Source organism: Fukomys damarensis, unplaced genomic scaffold (assembly GCF_012274545.1).
Source record: "Fukomys damarensis isolate Sample0158 unplaced genomic scaffold, DMR_v1.0_HiC HiC_scaffold_17, whole genome shotgun sequence".
Taxonomy (NCBI): Eukaryota; Metazoa; Chordata; class Mammalia; order Rodentia; family Bathyergidae; genus Fukomys; species Fukomys damarensis.
The window spans coordinates 63,960,888-63,973,485 of NW_022900929.1; the positions used below are offsets into that span (position 1 = coordinate 63,960,888).

General features: G+C 38.5%; 1 protein-coding gene across 1 annotated transcript; it reads left to right on the plus strand.

The window, feature by feature from the left end:
* Window positions 1–7,574: 7,574 nt before the first annotated feature.
* On the plus strand, window positions 7,575–11,997 carry LOC104868028 (chromosome-associated kinesin KIF4A). Its single transcript, XM_010632628.1, has one exon. The coding sequence runs from the start codon at window positions 7,661–7,663 to the stop codon at window positions 11,348–11,350; it is 3,690 nt and encodes a 1,229-aa protein (XP_010630930.1). The 5' UTR covers window positions 7,575–7,660; the 3' UTR covers window positions 11,351–11,997.
* Window positions 11,998–12,598: the final 601 nt, after the last annotated feature.

Consider the following 12,598-nt stretch of genomic DNA (forward strand, 5'->3'; position numbering starts at 1 on the left):
AGGTTCCTTGTTAATGTTGCATGAAAGGAAAAGATAACATTGAGCAAATAATACTCGTTTCATTAGTGAAAGTCATCCTACACAGTAACTCTCCTCTCTGTCTCTCTCAAACCAACTGCAAAGGTTTTTAAAGGTATGTGCAGGTTAATTTGTTTATTTGTTTTATATTTTGTGTTTTCATTATTATTTTGTTTTATGTTACAGTATTATAATCATTTTTAAATGAATATTCTGGATTGTGAAATGAATCATTTGAGTTTCCTTTATTTCTTATGAGGAACTCACTTTGAAATACAAGTGCTTTGTATTACATGCAAGTTTCCAGAATGAACTGTACTCCCAAACTAAGGTTTTACTTTATTTTGATCACAATGAGACAACTGATGCTTTGAAGTCTTCACATGTTCTTGTAACTAAATGCGTACTGCCCAAGCCTCATGCTGTTACAAGTTTTGGAGATGATTGAATCTAGAATGTGTCATGCTGGGATTAAGGACACAATTCCGGGATTAATGGTGCAATGCTAGGATTAAGGTTGCCCCTCCCTGAGTATGAGTAGTACTATGCACCCTAAAGACAAATACCCTGGAATAGAATATAAGGGACAAAAAAAGGGCTGCTTTGCTGCTGGTCACTTGCTGCCTCCTTATTTTGCTGCCTTCTGCCCAGCATTAACTGTTTCTCCTCTGGAATTCTCTTCTGTAATGACACTCTGCCTTAGAGTCAGCTGTAAACTGAAACCTCTACAAAATAAATCTTTCTTTGTGAACCAAAATAAATATTTCCTCCTTTAATTTTGGGCGTTTGATATTTTATCTAAGACATCACACTGAAGGACAAGTTATTCTACATGTTGAAAACATGCATTTGTCAATTGTATCTTCTTGCCATTAAAAAATGATATTTCTTTTTCACTTTGCAATATTTTTCTAGTTTGACTTAATGTTGATTGTATGCTGATTAAATTCTCACTGGAAGAAAAAAATTGTTTTTATTTTCTTGCACCATTGTGTAGTGATTTCTGGGTTTGGAAAAGATATTGTTTTTATTATATTTCTCCAGTGCTACCTAACTTTATATATTATTCTAGTTACAAATTTTATAAATAGATCATATTCATTATTATTATGAATTATTTCTAATAGTCTCATCTTTAATGAGAGAAATTTTAGTACTAATTCAGTTTTTGAATTTTTCAGTACTCTTCGTACTTTTCCTACGAGAACTTCTCAGTACAGTGGTAATTTATTTCAGGAACTTGATTATTTCCATAATTCTCACAAACTGAGTTTAGTAAGAACAGAATCAAATTCATTGGCTAGGTTCAATATTGACTGTATGGAAATAGTTGATTCAGTTCTAGTATATTTTGGTTTGCAACCAGAATCATGGAAATAATTGAGTTCATGAACTGAGGTACCACTGTATTTATAAATAAGGATGTGTATATATCTTAGAAGTTCAGAGCTATAATATTTGTCTTTGTTTTCCTTTATCTATGCTAGGGAATCAACAAGTGTTATTGAAAACTCTGGTAGATGTGTCTCTTAAAATATAGTGAATTGCTAATTGGGGCATTAAAGTTTATTGATGTTATAGAAATAGGTTTATATTTCATTCATAGTATACCCCCAAATGTGAGTCTTAAACTAGGCTAATATAAGTGAACTTAAGGTAATGTCAACTTGAGTAACTATATGTCCTGGGACAACGTAAGTCGTGTTTACATGGTCTTCAAAGTAGCTGAGAAGCAGGGAATGGTAGCACCGATCTATACATCCACCACTCAGGATGCTCAGCCAGGAAGGTCACAAATTCAAAGCCAGCCTTGGCAGTATGGGGCACACTGTCTCAAAAAACAAACAACAAATAATAATGTGTGATTTAAAAATAGGTTAATATCACATAATCATCGTACTGCAAGCATGTACTAATAAAAATTTAAGAAAATAAAAATTAAAAGATAAAGTGAATTTTTTAAGGCTAGAAAGTTTGTGATATGTTTTTATGAGCCATAAAAATGTTTCACACTTTTCCTCATTGCTCATAATCATGGTTCACTTTTCAGTGTGGCTAAGGCTGGAAGTTATCTCTACTTTGACCAAGACTTTTATATTTGGCCAAAAAAAGGTTATCACATATATTTCATGGAGTTCTTGTACCACTATAATAGTGTAGCTTAGTTACTACCCGTAAGCAGTTAGAGAAGCCCAAGATAAGATGGAAGAGTTAAGCAAAAAATAAAATAAAATAGCCTACCCAGGTTAAGAATTAATTCAAGCATCTAAGCCAATTTTAGAGATGTAAAGATAAACTTAAGAGCCAAGGAAAAAAATGTTGGGCTAGAATAGAGGGATAAAGACTCCTCCCTCCAGGAAAAAGAGTCTTATCCAGGGCCTACAAGTTCCTTTTTACCTGGATAGAGACTTCAGGAGACTGTGCAACACACCTGGTTTCCTTTTGAACTCTTTTGAAGCAAGCCTTCTGTGCTCTACTTATTTATATAAAGTGGAGATAAACAAAGCATCATTGAACTTCTGCTCATAACCCCTGTGGTGGGAAACCCACCGAGAACATTTTTCTCCTTATTATTTTTAATGAACATTCTCCTACATCTCTCCCTTTGTCCTCAGATATAGTCTTCAATTTTGGGAGACAAAAAAAAATTCAGGTTGTACAAAATTAGCTATTGAACTACTCACAGCATCATGAAGATGTCAATGAAACTGATATTTGTTAACTGAACACACATCATGTCTGCCTTATTCGTTCTCAGAAAATATATTTTAATAAAATCTGAGGAGTGCAGTATCACATATTTGCTTCTAATTTAATTATGTAATATATTTAAACATATGTAGGTCTATAAATATAAATTTCCCGAGGACCTCAGGCAGTAGTTAGAATTATTTTAACCTAGAGCAAAGTCTTTATCATAGTGGCCAATTATTTCAAAATAAAACATTTCAATGAAAAGCCTCTAATGTCTCTAAAATATAGCTACTTTTCTACAGAACAGGTGTATTAAACTTTCAAAATTTTTCAAAATGCACTACCCTGGAACTTTAGTACCTAAGCCAAAAAAGCAAAAATCAGGGAGAATCTTTTAAGTCAGAGCAAGCTTTCTTCACAGACTTCTCTAAAACTAAGAGTTGGTGTTTTAGTTATCACTTTTGAAATTAGTTTCTTTTCAGTGCTAGTGAGAAAAGCCCCAGGGCAAAACTGATTGTAAAGATATTAGGAAAAGTACTAAAATACCTTTAAGCAACTTGACAATTGTTTGAAATGCTAATCACTTTCTTCTGCAACCTGGAATTATTCTTATTTATTTTCACATCCAGGTATATAACAGAACTATCTGCAAATATGGAAAAATGAAGATAAAATGATCAAACTGTGAAAATAGGTTTGTCCTCTGTTCTTCACATTATTTTTTTCTTGGTATTGGGAAAAAGTTAGATTTTTCCCAGCCCTATAAAAATAGCCTTTTAACATGTTAATAGCCTACGCATAACAGGGAATGTAATCCATTCTATTTTTACAATATCCATCTATAAAAAAATTCAAAGAAACAGTGAAATCTCACAGAGGTTGCAAGTGTTTTCATGAGGAGACTATGAGATGTTCTTTGTCAGAATCTTTGATATCAATTCATCATGAGTTTTAAGTCTCCAAAGATCTGGAATGATACTGACAAATTTATGAATAGGAAAGTGCGGATGAGGAGTATATTTTTAATATATTATGTAGTTGAATTATTTTAAAATATTGTTTACTAGAAATAGATTCTATATAAATACTTAAAAAAACATTAAAATTTAATTCAATTTTCCAGCTCTTCTATTTCAAAGTTTCAAACAATGAGAAAAATAACTTTAATATCATTTTGGGAGCCAGAGTAGATGACTCCAAAGCTTTGGGATTGGTCTCATTTGGTCTTGAGTTTCATTTCAATATTATTCAATGATACAGACAGCTAAGCGAGATGGAAATTAATAGGTGGCCAATGAGGGATCAGGAGCTTGAGGCAGTCAGTGTAGAAGATGAGACACCCTGAAGAGAGCCAGGCCTCCCCATGAAGATGGAATAGCCAGGCCTGCAGCCCCTCTAGTGATAAACAGCAGCTTAAAATTGTACTGTGATCAGCACCACGGGATCCAGGGAGCTCAGATAGGCATCGGACGCAGAAGTGGGCCAACAAAATATCTGGGCTTGCACTCCCTTCCCTTTCCAGGGATGCCTTTGTTCTTTCCATGTACTCTTGCTACATGATTTTTCCCCTATTGGGCCAATATTAGCTAAGCAGCTATCCTTGTGATGCTATATGTTGATGGTAGTTTGGCCTTTATTGTGATTTTGCTGTATAAAATACTCTTGACAAGTAGCTTCTGTGGCCACCCACTCGGGGATCCTTCCTGGAAATCAAGAAGCTCTTATTATTATTTCCAAGAAAACTTTCCCAACGTCCCTCTTTCATTCTCTTCTTCATTCCTAGATGTTGTGAGATCATACTCAGGACACTTGACAGCTAACAGGATGGGAGTTATTTTCCCCACACCAATTCTATGTTAATATACTCCTGGAACTTTTCCCAAAGCTAATTTAAAATCTTGTCACATTTCCATACATTTCAGTTACAAGGGACAGAGTCCCCAGGTTGGTGTAGACAGTCCATTAGTTTTACCCACGGCACAGCAGAAACATGACTTCTGTGTTTGTTTTGGTTCTCCTAGTTTCCGTGTACTTTCTCTCAAGTCTCACAGGCACAAAGCCAAAGCAGACCCAGGAAGACAAGGGTGTCACAAATAAGAATCCGTGAGTTTAGGAAACTCTAGTTCCTATAAAGGGGCAGCTGGCAACCGAGTGTATCTTTCCTTCTGAAAAGAGACAATAGTTTTACCCTACGTTTTAAACAAATCTTCAGAAGAAGGAGACAAAAATTCTTTGCAATTGCTATTTTCCCATATTTCCAGCGGTAGAGTTTTTATCCATCTGGAAGTTAAATAAACTTGAAGACATTACCTACAAATTTGTACACATGAAGAAATGTGAGATTTATGGAGAACTGCATATATCTCAAAATGAGATGATCTTGGATCATCTTTACAGAAGATAGAAAAGCTAAAAGCTGTACTTGGAATAAAAATATTTAAGAAGATGAAGGATGCATAGACTTCATAAAACAATAGAGTGAAAGTAGCAGTTTTCATCTTGGTGAACTGTACATGTGTTGGCAGATTAAACAGCATTTCAGGCCATACTTGATACCACATGGGGTTTAATGTTGACATAAGTACGTACTTTACATAATGGGGAAGTTAGGTTTTATTTTATAGAATATAACTTTACTGGAGGATGGTTAATAAAAACAAGCTGAATGCCAATTTGGCCATTGTTTATACAAATGTTAAACATTAGATAAAAACATGAGCCCCTCACACTATACAATTCTCAGCTACATTCTCATCTTTATTTTTCTCTATTACCCTCCAAGAATCAAAGTTACTACTTCCTTTTATTTCTCCTACATTTGATACCCCAGGAACTCTTGGTTTAAGAGAAAGCCATAATTTTCATATTTTTACCTACCCGACAGAGGCTTTTTCTTCAGCTGTTTCATTTTTCCACCAGTTTCCTCAACTATGAATGTCTCTCTTATCAGGAGGGCCCGGAAGTAGGGACTGTGCTCATCTGGATCCCCAATTCTACTTTTCCAGTCATTAATATTGGTGTTCTTATAGAATTCCTCTCTCATTCAAACCTGTCCATTTAAATTTGTCATTTGTATAATTTTCATATATTAATGAAAGACTCTGACATGTGTAATAACTGTGCTCCTATTTTCAAGCCATAACATTCAACATGTTTTTTGTGGATCCTATTGCTCTTCATTCCCTGATAAAGACTTCTCCTGCTTGGAGAATTCGTTTTTTTGACCTAAATCTGAAAAAAGACCTTAGTCACTTGTACTTTATTTCAGCTAATTAAAAACTCACCTGTATTATCATACATAATATTACTATATATTGCTTCCTCTCTAAGTTAATCTGTGCCGAAAAATGCTTCGTAAACAACCTCCAACTGCACAAAGTATTTGACCCTCTATAATCCATAACTTACTCGACACCTTGATTTTCTCTCAATACAAAGTGTCCTACTTGGCTTTGATTTCTTCTCTATGGATCAAATTCGAAGTGCATAAAGTTAATTTTGATTATAAAAATATTCCCAATTCTTATTTACTTGTATTGTGTCAGACAAGTTTAGAAAAGTATAGCCATGGATTTATCAAGTATCTTCTCCTCCTCCTTTACCCCTCATTCTCCTCCCTCTCCTCCTGTTCACCTCCTCCTGTCCCTCATCCTCTTCCTGTCCCCTCTCTTCCTCCTGCTCTTCATTTTTCTTCTTCTTGAGAGAGCATCTGGCTGTGTGGTCTGTGGTGGTCTTCAGCTCACTGTAGACTCACAGACACCTGGAGCTCACAGTGATTCTCCTCAGCCTTCTGAGGAGATTCTGGGATTCCAGCCCTCAATATGGCTTTGTCTTTCCCATGTTTAAAAGTCCAGCGCTTTAAGTATTGAAGAAAACCATACAAGCAAGTATATAAATAACACTTGAAACTTTTGTTGACAAACCTTATTTTGAAGATAGTCAATAATTAAGATAGTCATTGATAATTTAAAAGTTCCATAAGATACTATCTCTAAGGGCTTTTAACTAGAAAATACCTTTGTGATTTAGCAAATAGCCTTTAATCCATTTAGTACATGTAAATTTCAATAAGAAGGATTATCTCTTATGAAAATCACAGCTCAATACAGCAATGGAGTTTGAATTTTCTGAATACTTCTAGAGATAATAACAGCCGATATTAATAACAGTCCTAGAACAGTTTGAAGGAGCATGTTTAAAAGCCAAAAACAGGCATCTCAAGTGTTGCTAGTAATACAATTTTTCTTATTTCAAATAGTTTTATCTTGTACCCTGATGTTTCTGGAGGAGAAAATTTCAGTAATTAGTATTTATTCTTTAATGCAAAATATACTAATTTTTGATACATTTTTCTTTAAAGTATAATTTTCAATTTTTGAGGGGTTTCTTAGATTCAGTTTTATAATCAAATCTTATAGTTTTCAGCCTGAATTTACTTAATATAGCTGTAAATAACATGATTAAGATTCTTGTCATAGCATAAATGTATGCATTTTTTTCTTCGGTAGACTATACGATATCAGAGAGAAAGTATATGATTAAAATGCTCTCTGATAGCCCCGAATTAAAATCAATTGTATTATTTAATTGCTTCAAGAATACTGAGACAATTTTAAAACATCTAGAAAACTCCTGACATTACTACTATCCCTTCTTCCCTATCAGATGTTATCATGTAAGCACAACGTCATACTGAAAACTAGAAATTACTCATCACGGGAGTATAATACAAAACTCCAGGGTTGCTCTCCCTTCCCTAAAACGTCTGTCATTTGGGGCGGGGACAAGTGTACTCCGCCCACAAGCTATCCGCATTCCAATTGGCTGGCACCTGGGGACCTATTTGACAGTTGGCAGTTGAAGCTCACTAGCTTTGGGATGGGGCCGTAAGAGAGCAGAAAGACTGGGGGAAGAGACGTTTAGTTTGAGAGAGTGTTGAGGCAGGATCATGAAGGAAGAGGTGAAGAGAATTCCTGTAAAAGTGGCACTACGCTGTCGCCCTCTGGTCTCTAAAGAGATCAGTGAGGGCTGCCACATGTGCCTTTCCTTCGTGCCAGGGGAGCCTCAGGTGCTGGTCGGTGCTGACAAATCCTTTACATACGATTTTGTATTTGACCCCTCTTCTGAACAGGAAGAGGTCTTCAATACAGCCGTAGCACCACTCATCAAAGGTGTGTTTAAAGGATACAATGCGACTGTTCTGGCCTATGGGCAGACTGGCTCTGGGAAAACATATTCAATGGGAGGTGCATACACTGCAGAACAAGAGAATGAATCGACAGTTGGGGTTATTCCTAGGGTAATACAACTGCTCTTCCAAGAAATTGATAAAAAGAGTGACTCTGAATTCACTCTGAAAGTATCTTACTTGGAGATATACAATGAAGAAATCTTAGATCTTCTATGCCTGTCTCAAGAGAAAGCCTCTCACATAAATATCCGGGAAGATCCCAAGGAAGGCATCAAGATTACGGGGCTCACTGAGAAGACTGTTTTAGTTGCCTTGGACACTGTTTCCTGTTTGGAGCAGGGCAACAGCTGTAGGACTGTGGCCTCCACGGCGATGAACTCCCAGTCCTCCCGATCTCATGCCATCTTCACCATCTCCATAGAGCAAAGAAAGAAAAATGACAAGAATAGCAGCTTTCGCTCCAAGCTGCATCTGGTAGACCTTGCTGGATCGGAAAGACAGAAGAAAACCAAAGCTGAAGGGGGTCGTCTCAAAGAGGGTATTAATATTAACCGAGGCCTCCTATGCTTGGGAAATGTAATCCGTGCTCTTGGAGATGACAGAAAGGGAAGTTTTGTGCCCTACAGAGATTCCAAATTGACTCGACTGCTTCAAGATTCTCTAGGAGGGAATAGCCATACGCTCATGATAGCTTGTGTAAGCCCTGCTGATTCCAATCTAGAAGAAACATTAAATACCCTTCGCTATGCTGACAGAGCAAGAAAAATCAAGAACAAACCTGTTGTTAACATTGATCCCCAGACAGCTGAACTTAATCATCTTAAGCAACAGATACAACAGCTGCAGATTTTGTTGCTGGAAGCCCGTGCAGGGGCACTGCCTGGATCTGTAAACGTGGAACCGTCAGATACTGTACAATCCCTGAGAGAGAGGAATCAGTCCCTGGTAGAGGAGAATGAAGAATTAAGTCGGGGCCTGAGTGAGGCAATTGGTCAGACAGTACAGATGTTGGAGAGGATCATTTTGACAGAGAGAGAGAATGAAAAACTGAACATGAAACTAGAAGAGCTCAGGCAGCATGCAGCCTGTAAACTGGATCTTCAAAAGCTAGCAGAGAAATTGGAAGACCAAGAATTAAAGGAAAATGTAGAGGTAATTCATAACCTGCAACAAATGATTATCCAGCTATTGCATGAAACCATACCTTCTATGGTTGCACACATTGGTGCTGCGGTAGAAGCAGAAGCTCAAGTGCAGACCAGTCCAGAGACCAGCAGGTCTGCTGATGCTTTCACCACCCAACATGCTCTACGGCAAGCTCAGATGTCAAAGCAGCTGATGGAGCTGAACAAAGCCCTAGCACTGAAAGAGGCATTGGCCAGGAAGATGACACAGAATGACAGCCAACTGCAGCCCATTCAGTTCCTGTACCAGAATAACATAAAAAACCTAGAACTGGAAGTCATCACTCTACAAAAAAAAGAGCAAGACTTGATCCTTGAACTTCAGACAGCGAAGAAGGATGTCAACCAGGCCAAACTGAGTGAGCGCCGTCAAAAACATCTCCGAGAGCTAGAGAGGCAAATAGCTGATTTGAAGAAGAAACTGCATGAGCAGTCCAAGCTTCTGAAACTGAAGGAATCCACAGAGCACACGGTGACCAAACTGAGCCAGGAGATAGGGCTGATGAAGCACCAGAGAGTACAGTTAATGCATCAGATGAAAGATGATGCTGAGAAGTTTAGACAGTGGAAACAACAAAAAGACAAAGAAGTGATCCAGTTAAAAGAACAGGACCGTAAGAGGCAATATGAGCTTCTCAAACTCGAAAGAAACTTCCAGAAGCAGGCCAGCGTGCTCAGACGTAAAACTGAAGAGGCCACAGCAGCCAACAAGAGGCTCAAGGATGCTCTCCAAAAACAACAGGAGGTGGCGGATAAGCGAAAAGAGACTCAGAGCCGCGGAATGGAGAGCACCGCAGCTCGAGTGAAGAATTGGCTTGGAAATGAAATCGAGGTTATGGTCAGTACTGAGGAAGCCAAGCGTCATCTGAAGGACCTCCTTGAAGACAGAAAGTTGCTGGCTCAGGATCTGGCTCAATTTAAAGCCAAAAAGGAATCTGAGCAGAACCCCCCTCCTAAACTTCAGAGGCGCACATTTTCACTGGCAGAAGCCCCTGTTCGAATTTCAGAGTCAGAGGATCCTATCACAGAGCAGATTGAAAGCCTAGAGACTGAAATCAAACTCAGGAGTGCGCAGATTGCTGACTTCCAGCAGAAGCTCCTGGACGCAGAAAATGAAGACAGGCCGAAAAAGCACTGGGAGAGTATTGGCACAATTCTGGAAGCCAAGTGTGCCCTGAAATACTTAATTGGAGAGCTGGTCTCCTCCAAAATACAGATCAGCAAGCTTGAAAGCAGCCTGAAACAGAGCAAGGCTGGCTGTGCTGACATGCAGAAGATGCTGTATGAGGAAAGAAGTCATTTTGCAGAAAGAAAGAGAGAGCTGCAGGCTGAAAGGGTCAGAGTGGAGCAGCAGCACCAAGAGAAGGTGCTGTACCTTCTCGGCCAGATACAGCAAAGCCAAGTAGCAGAGAGGCAGTTGGAGGAGTTGGTCAGTAGGAAAGAACAACAGCAGCTACGCCCACTGAAGGGTCAGGATGAGGAGTTTAAGAAGATGAAGGAAGTGTGCCAGCAAAATCAGCAGCTGCTCCAAGAGAATGAAAACATCAAGCAGAAACTGAACCTCCTCCAAGCAGCCAACAGGCAGAAACCTTATCTTGCTGAGGATGCATCTCTCTCTCCAGACTCTTCCTTTGAATATGTCCCACCTAAGCCAAAACCTTCCCGTGTTAAAGGAAAGTTCCTGGAGCAAAGTATGGATGTCGAGGATCTAAAATACTATTCAGGGCATTCTCTGAGTGAGGACGGTGATGGTGATGGTGACGATGAGGAATGGAAGCCATCAAAGTTAATCAAAAAAGGGTCCAGGAAGATCACCCAAGGTTGTTCCTGCAAGGGCTGGTGTTGGAACAAACAGTGTGGCTGCAGGAAGCAAAAGTTGGATTGTGGTGTGGCCTGCAGCTGCAGCTCCACAAAGTGTCGGAACCGCCAGCAAGGCCTGGATGATTTGGGCACTGTTGAGTGGATCCAGGATTCTGACAGCTCTTTCAAACTGGAGGACCCCACAGAAGTGACCCCGGGATTGAGTTTCTTTAACCCTGTCTGTGCCACTCCCAAGAGCAAGATCCTGAAAGCGATGCATGATGTGGAGCAGGTGCTATCACAGAAGACTGCTCCCCCGCTCTCCTCCTTTGACCTCTCAAGCTCCAAACAAGAAACAGCAGGATACCAAGAAAAGGCTCCAGGGAAGAAAAAGAAGCGTGCTCTGGCTAGCAATACCAGCTTCTTCTCTAAATGCTCCTCTACAGAAGAAGAGGCTCACTGAGTGGGACTCATGTCTGCAGCCTCTAGCCAGCCTTGGGAGACACATTCAGGTTGCAGCCAGGGGCAGGTTTTGAATGACTTCTCTACATTTCAGGTGTCTTGCCGTTGAGCAGACAGAATGTTACTGAAAGGAAAGGGATCTTCACTGAATTTTAGTCTTTGGTCTCAGCCTCATCCCAGAGGACTTCTACTCTTTCTTCTCCAGACAGTGCTAAGCCACCTATTGAAGAGAAAACTCATTGACCTTCCTTCCCCCAGGGACCCGTCGGGAACCCATCCCCAGGAGGATGTGGCTCTTTCTTGCTTGTGAGCAGTTGTCTGATTCCTGATGCTGAGGAGGAAGAGGTTCCTTTATGGGTCATCTCAGCATGAAGGAGGATCTGGCCCAGATCCTGGATGGAGTCCTGCGCCCCACCCCAACAGCAGAGCTGGGATCCTTTCTGCCCTTACTCTGAACTTGCAGTCTTTCAGCAGGACCTTCAGTTGTCTGCCCTGTAGTGAAGTGAAGGAAATACTTTCCAATGTTAATTACATAAATAAAGCTTAAGGTGGAAAAAAGAAAAATGTTTATTTAAATGTCACCCAAAATGATAAGAGGTCTGATCAAACTCTTTGGAAAGAATATACTTTCATAAATATTAATGCCAGCCGGGGATTTAGCTCAGTGGTGCCGCTGCCTGCCTTGGAAACAATGGATCCTTAATGCCAGATTTGAAAAGATTCATTTTAAAAATTAGAAACTTTTTAATATAGTATATGGTTATACTTACATTTTTTAAGGATGGATAAGACATTTTCAGTATTAATTATTAAGTTGAAATTTCATTTTTTATAGTTTACAAATAAAGTTTAACACAGTTTCATAAAATGAACTTACAAAGGCATAATATTTTATAGAAAATTATAAGCTTTATTTCCTGCTTGAATCAATGTTAATTCAATAATTTTCTTCCCTAGATACAGTACTGAAAGGCTTTTGGATAAAATGAACATTAAACTCCCAATTTTTGAAATTTGTTATGTAAATAATTAAAATAAATAAATGAGAAGCAAAGAGAAAAAAGGAAAAGGTATATATCATTAAAACATAAGGAAGAAAAGCTTTCCTATGTTCAATAACTTAGTATTACATCTAATACTAAAACATTTGATGATTTCTAGCACATTATTCCTTTTTAAAGAGTAAAGACATTTTCGGTGCTTGACACAAAATGAATTATTTGTTAAAACATTAAAAAACTCAATGACT

Bases quoted from the DNA above. Each gene is read 5' to 3' on its own strand.
- LOC104868028 (XM_010632628.1), top strand. From the start codon at position 7,661: ATGAAGGAAGAGGTGAAGAGAATTCCTGTAAAAGTGGCACTACGCTGT.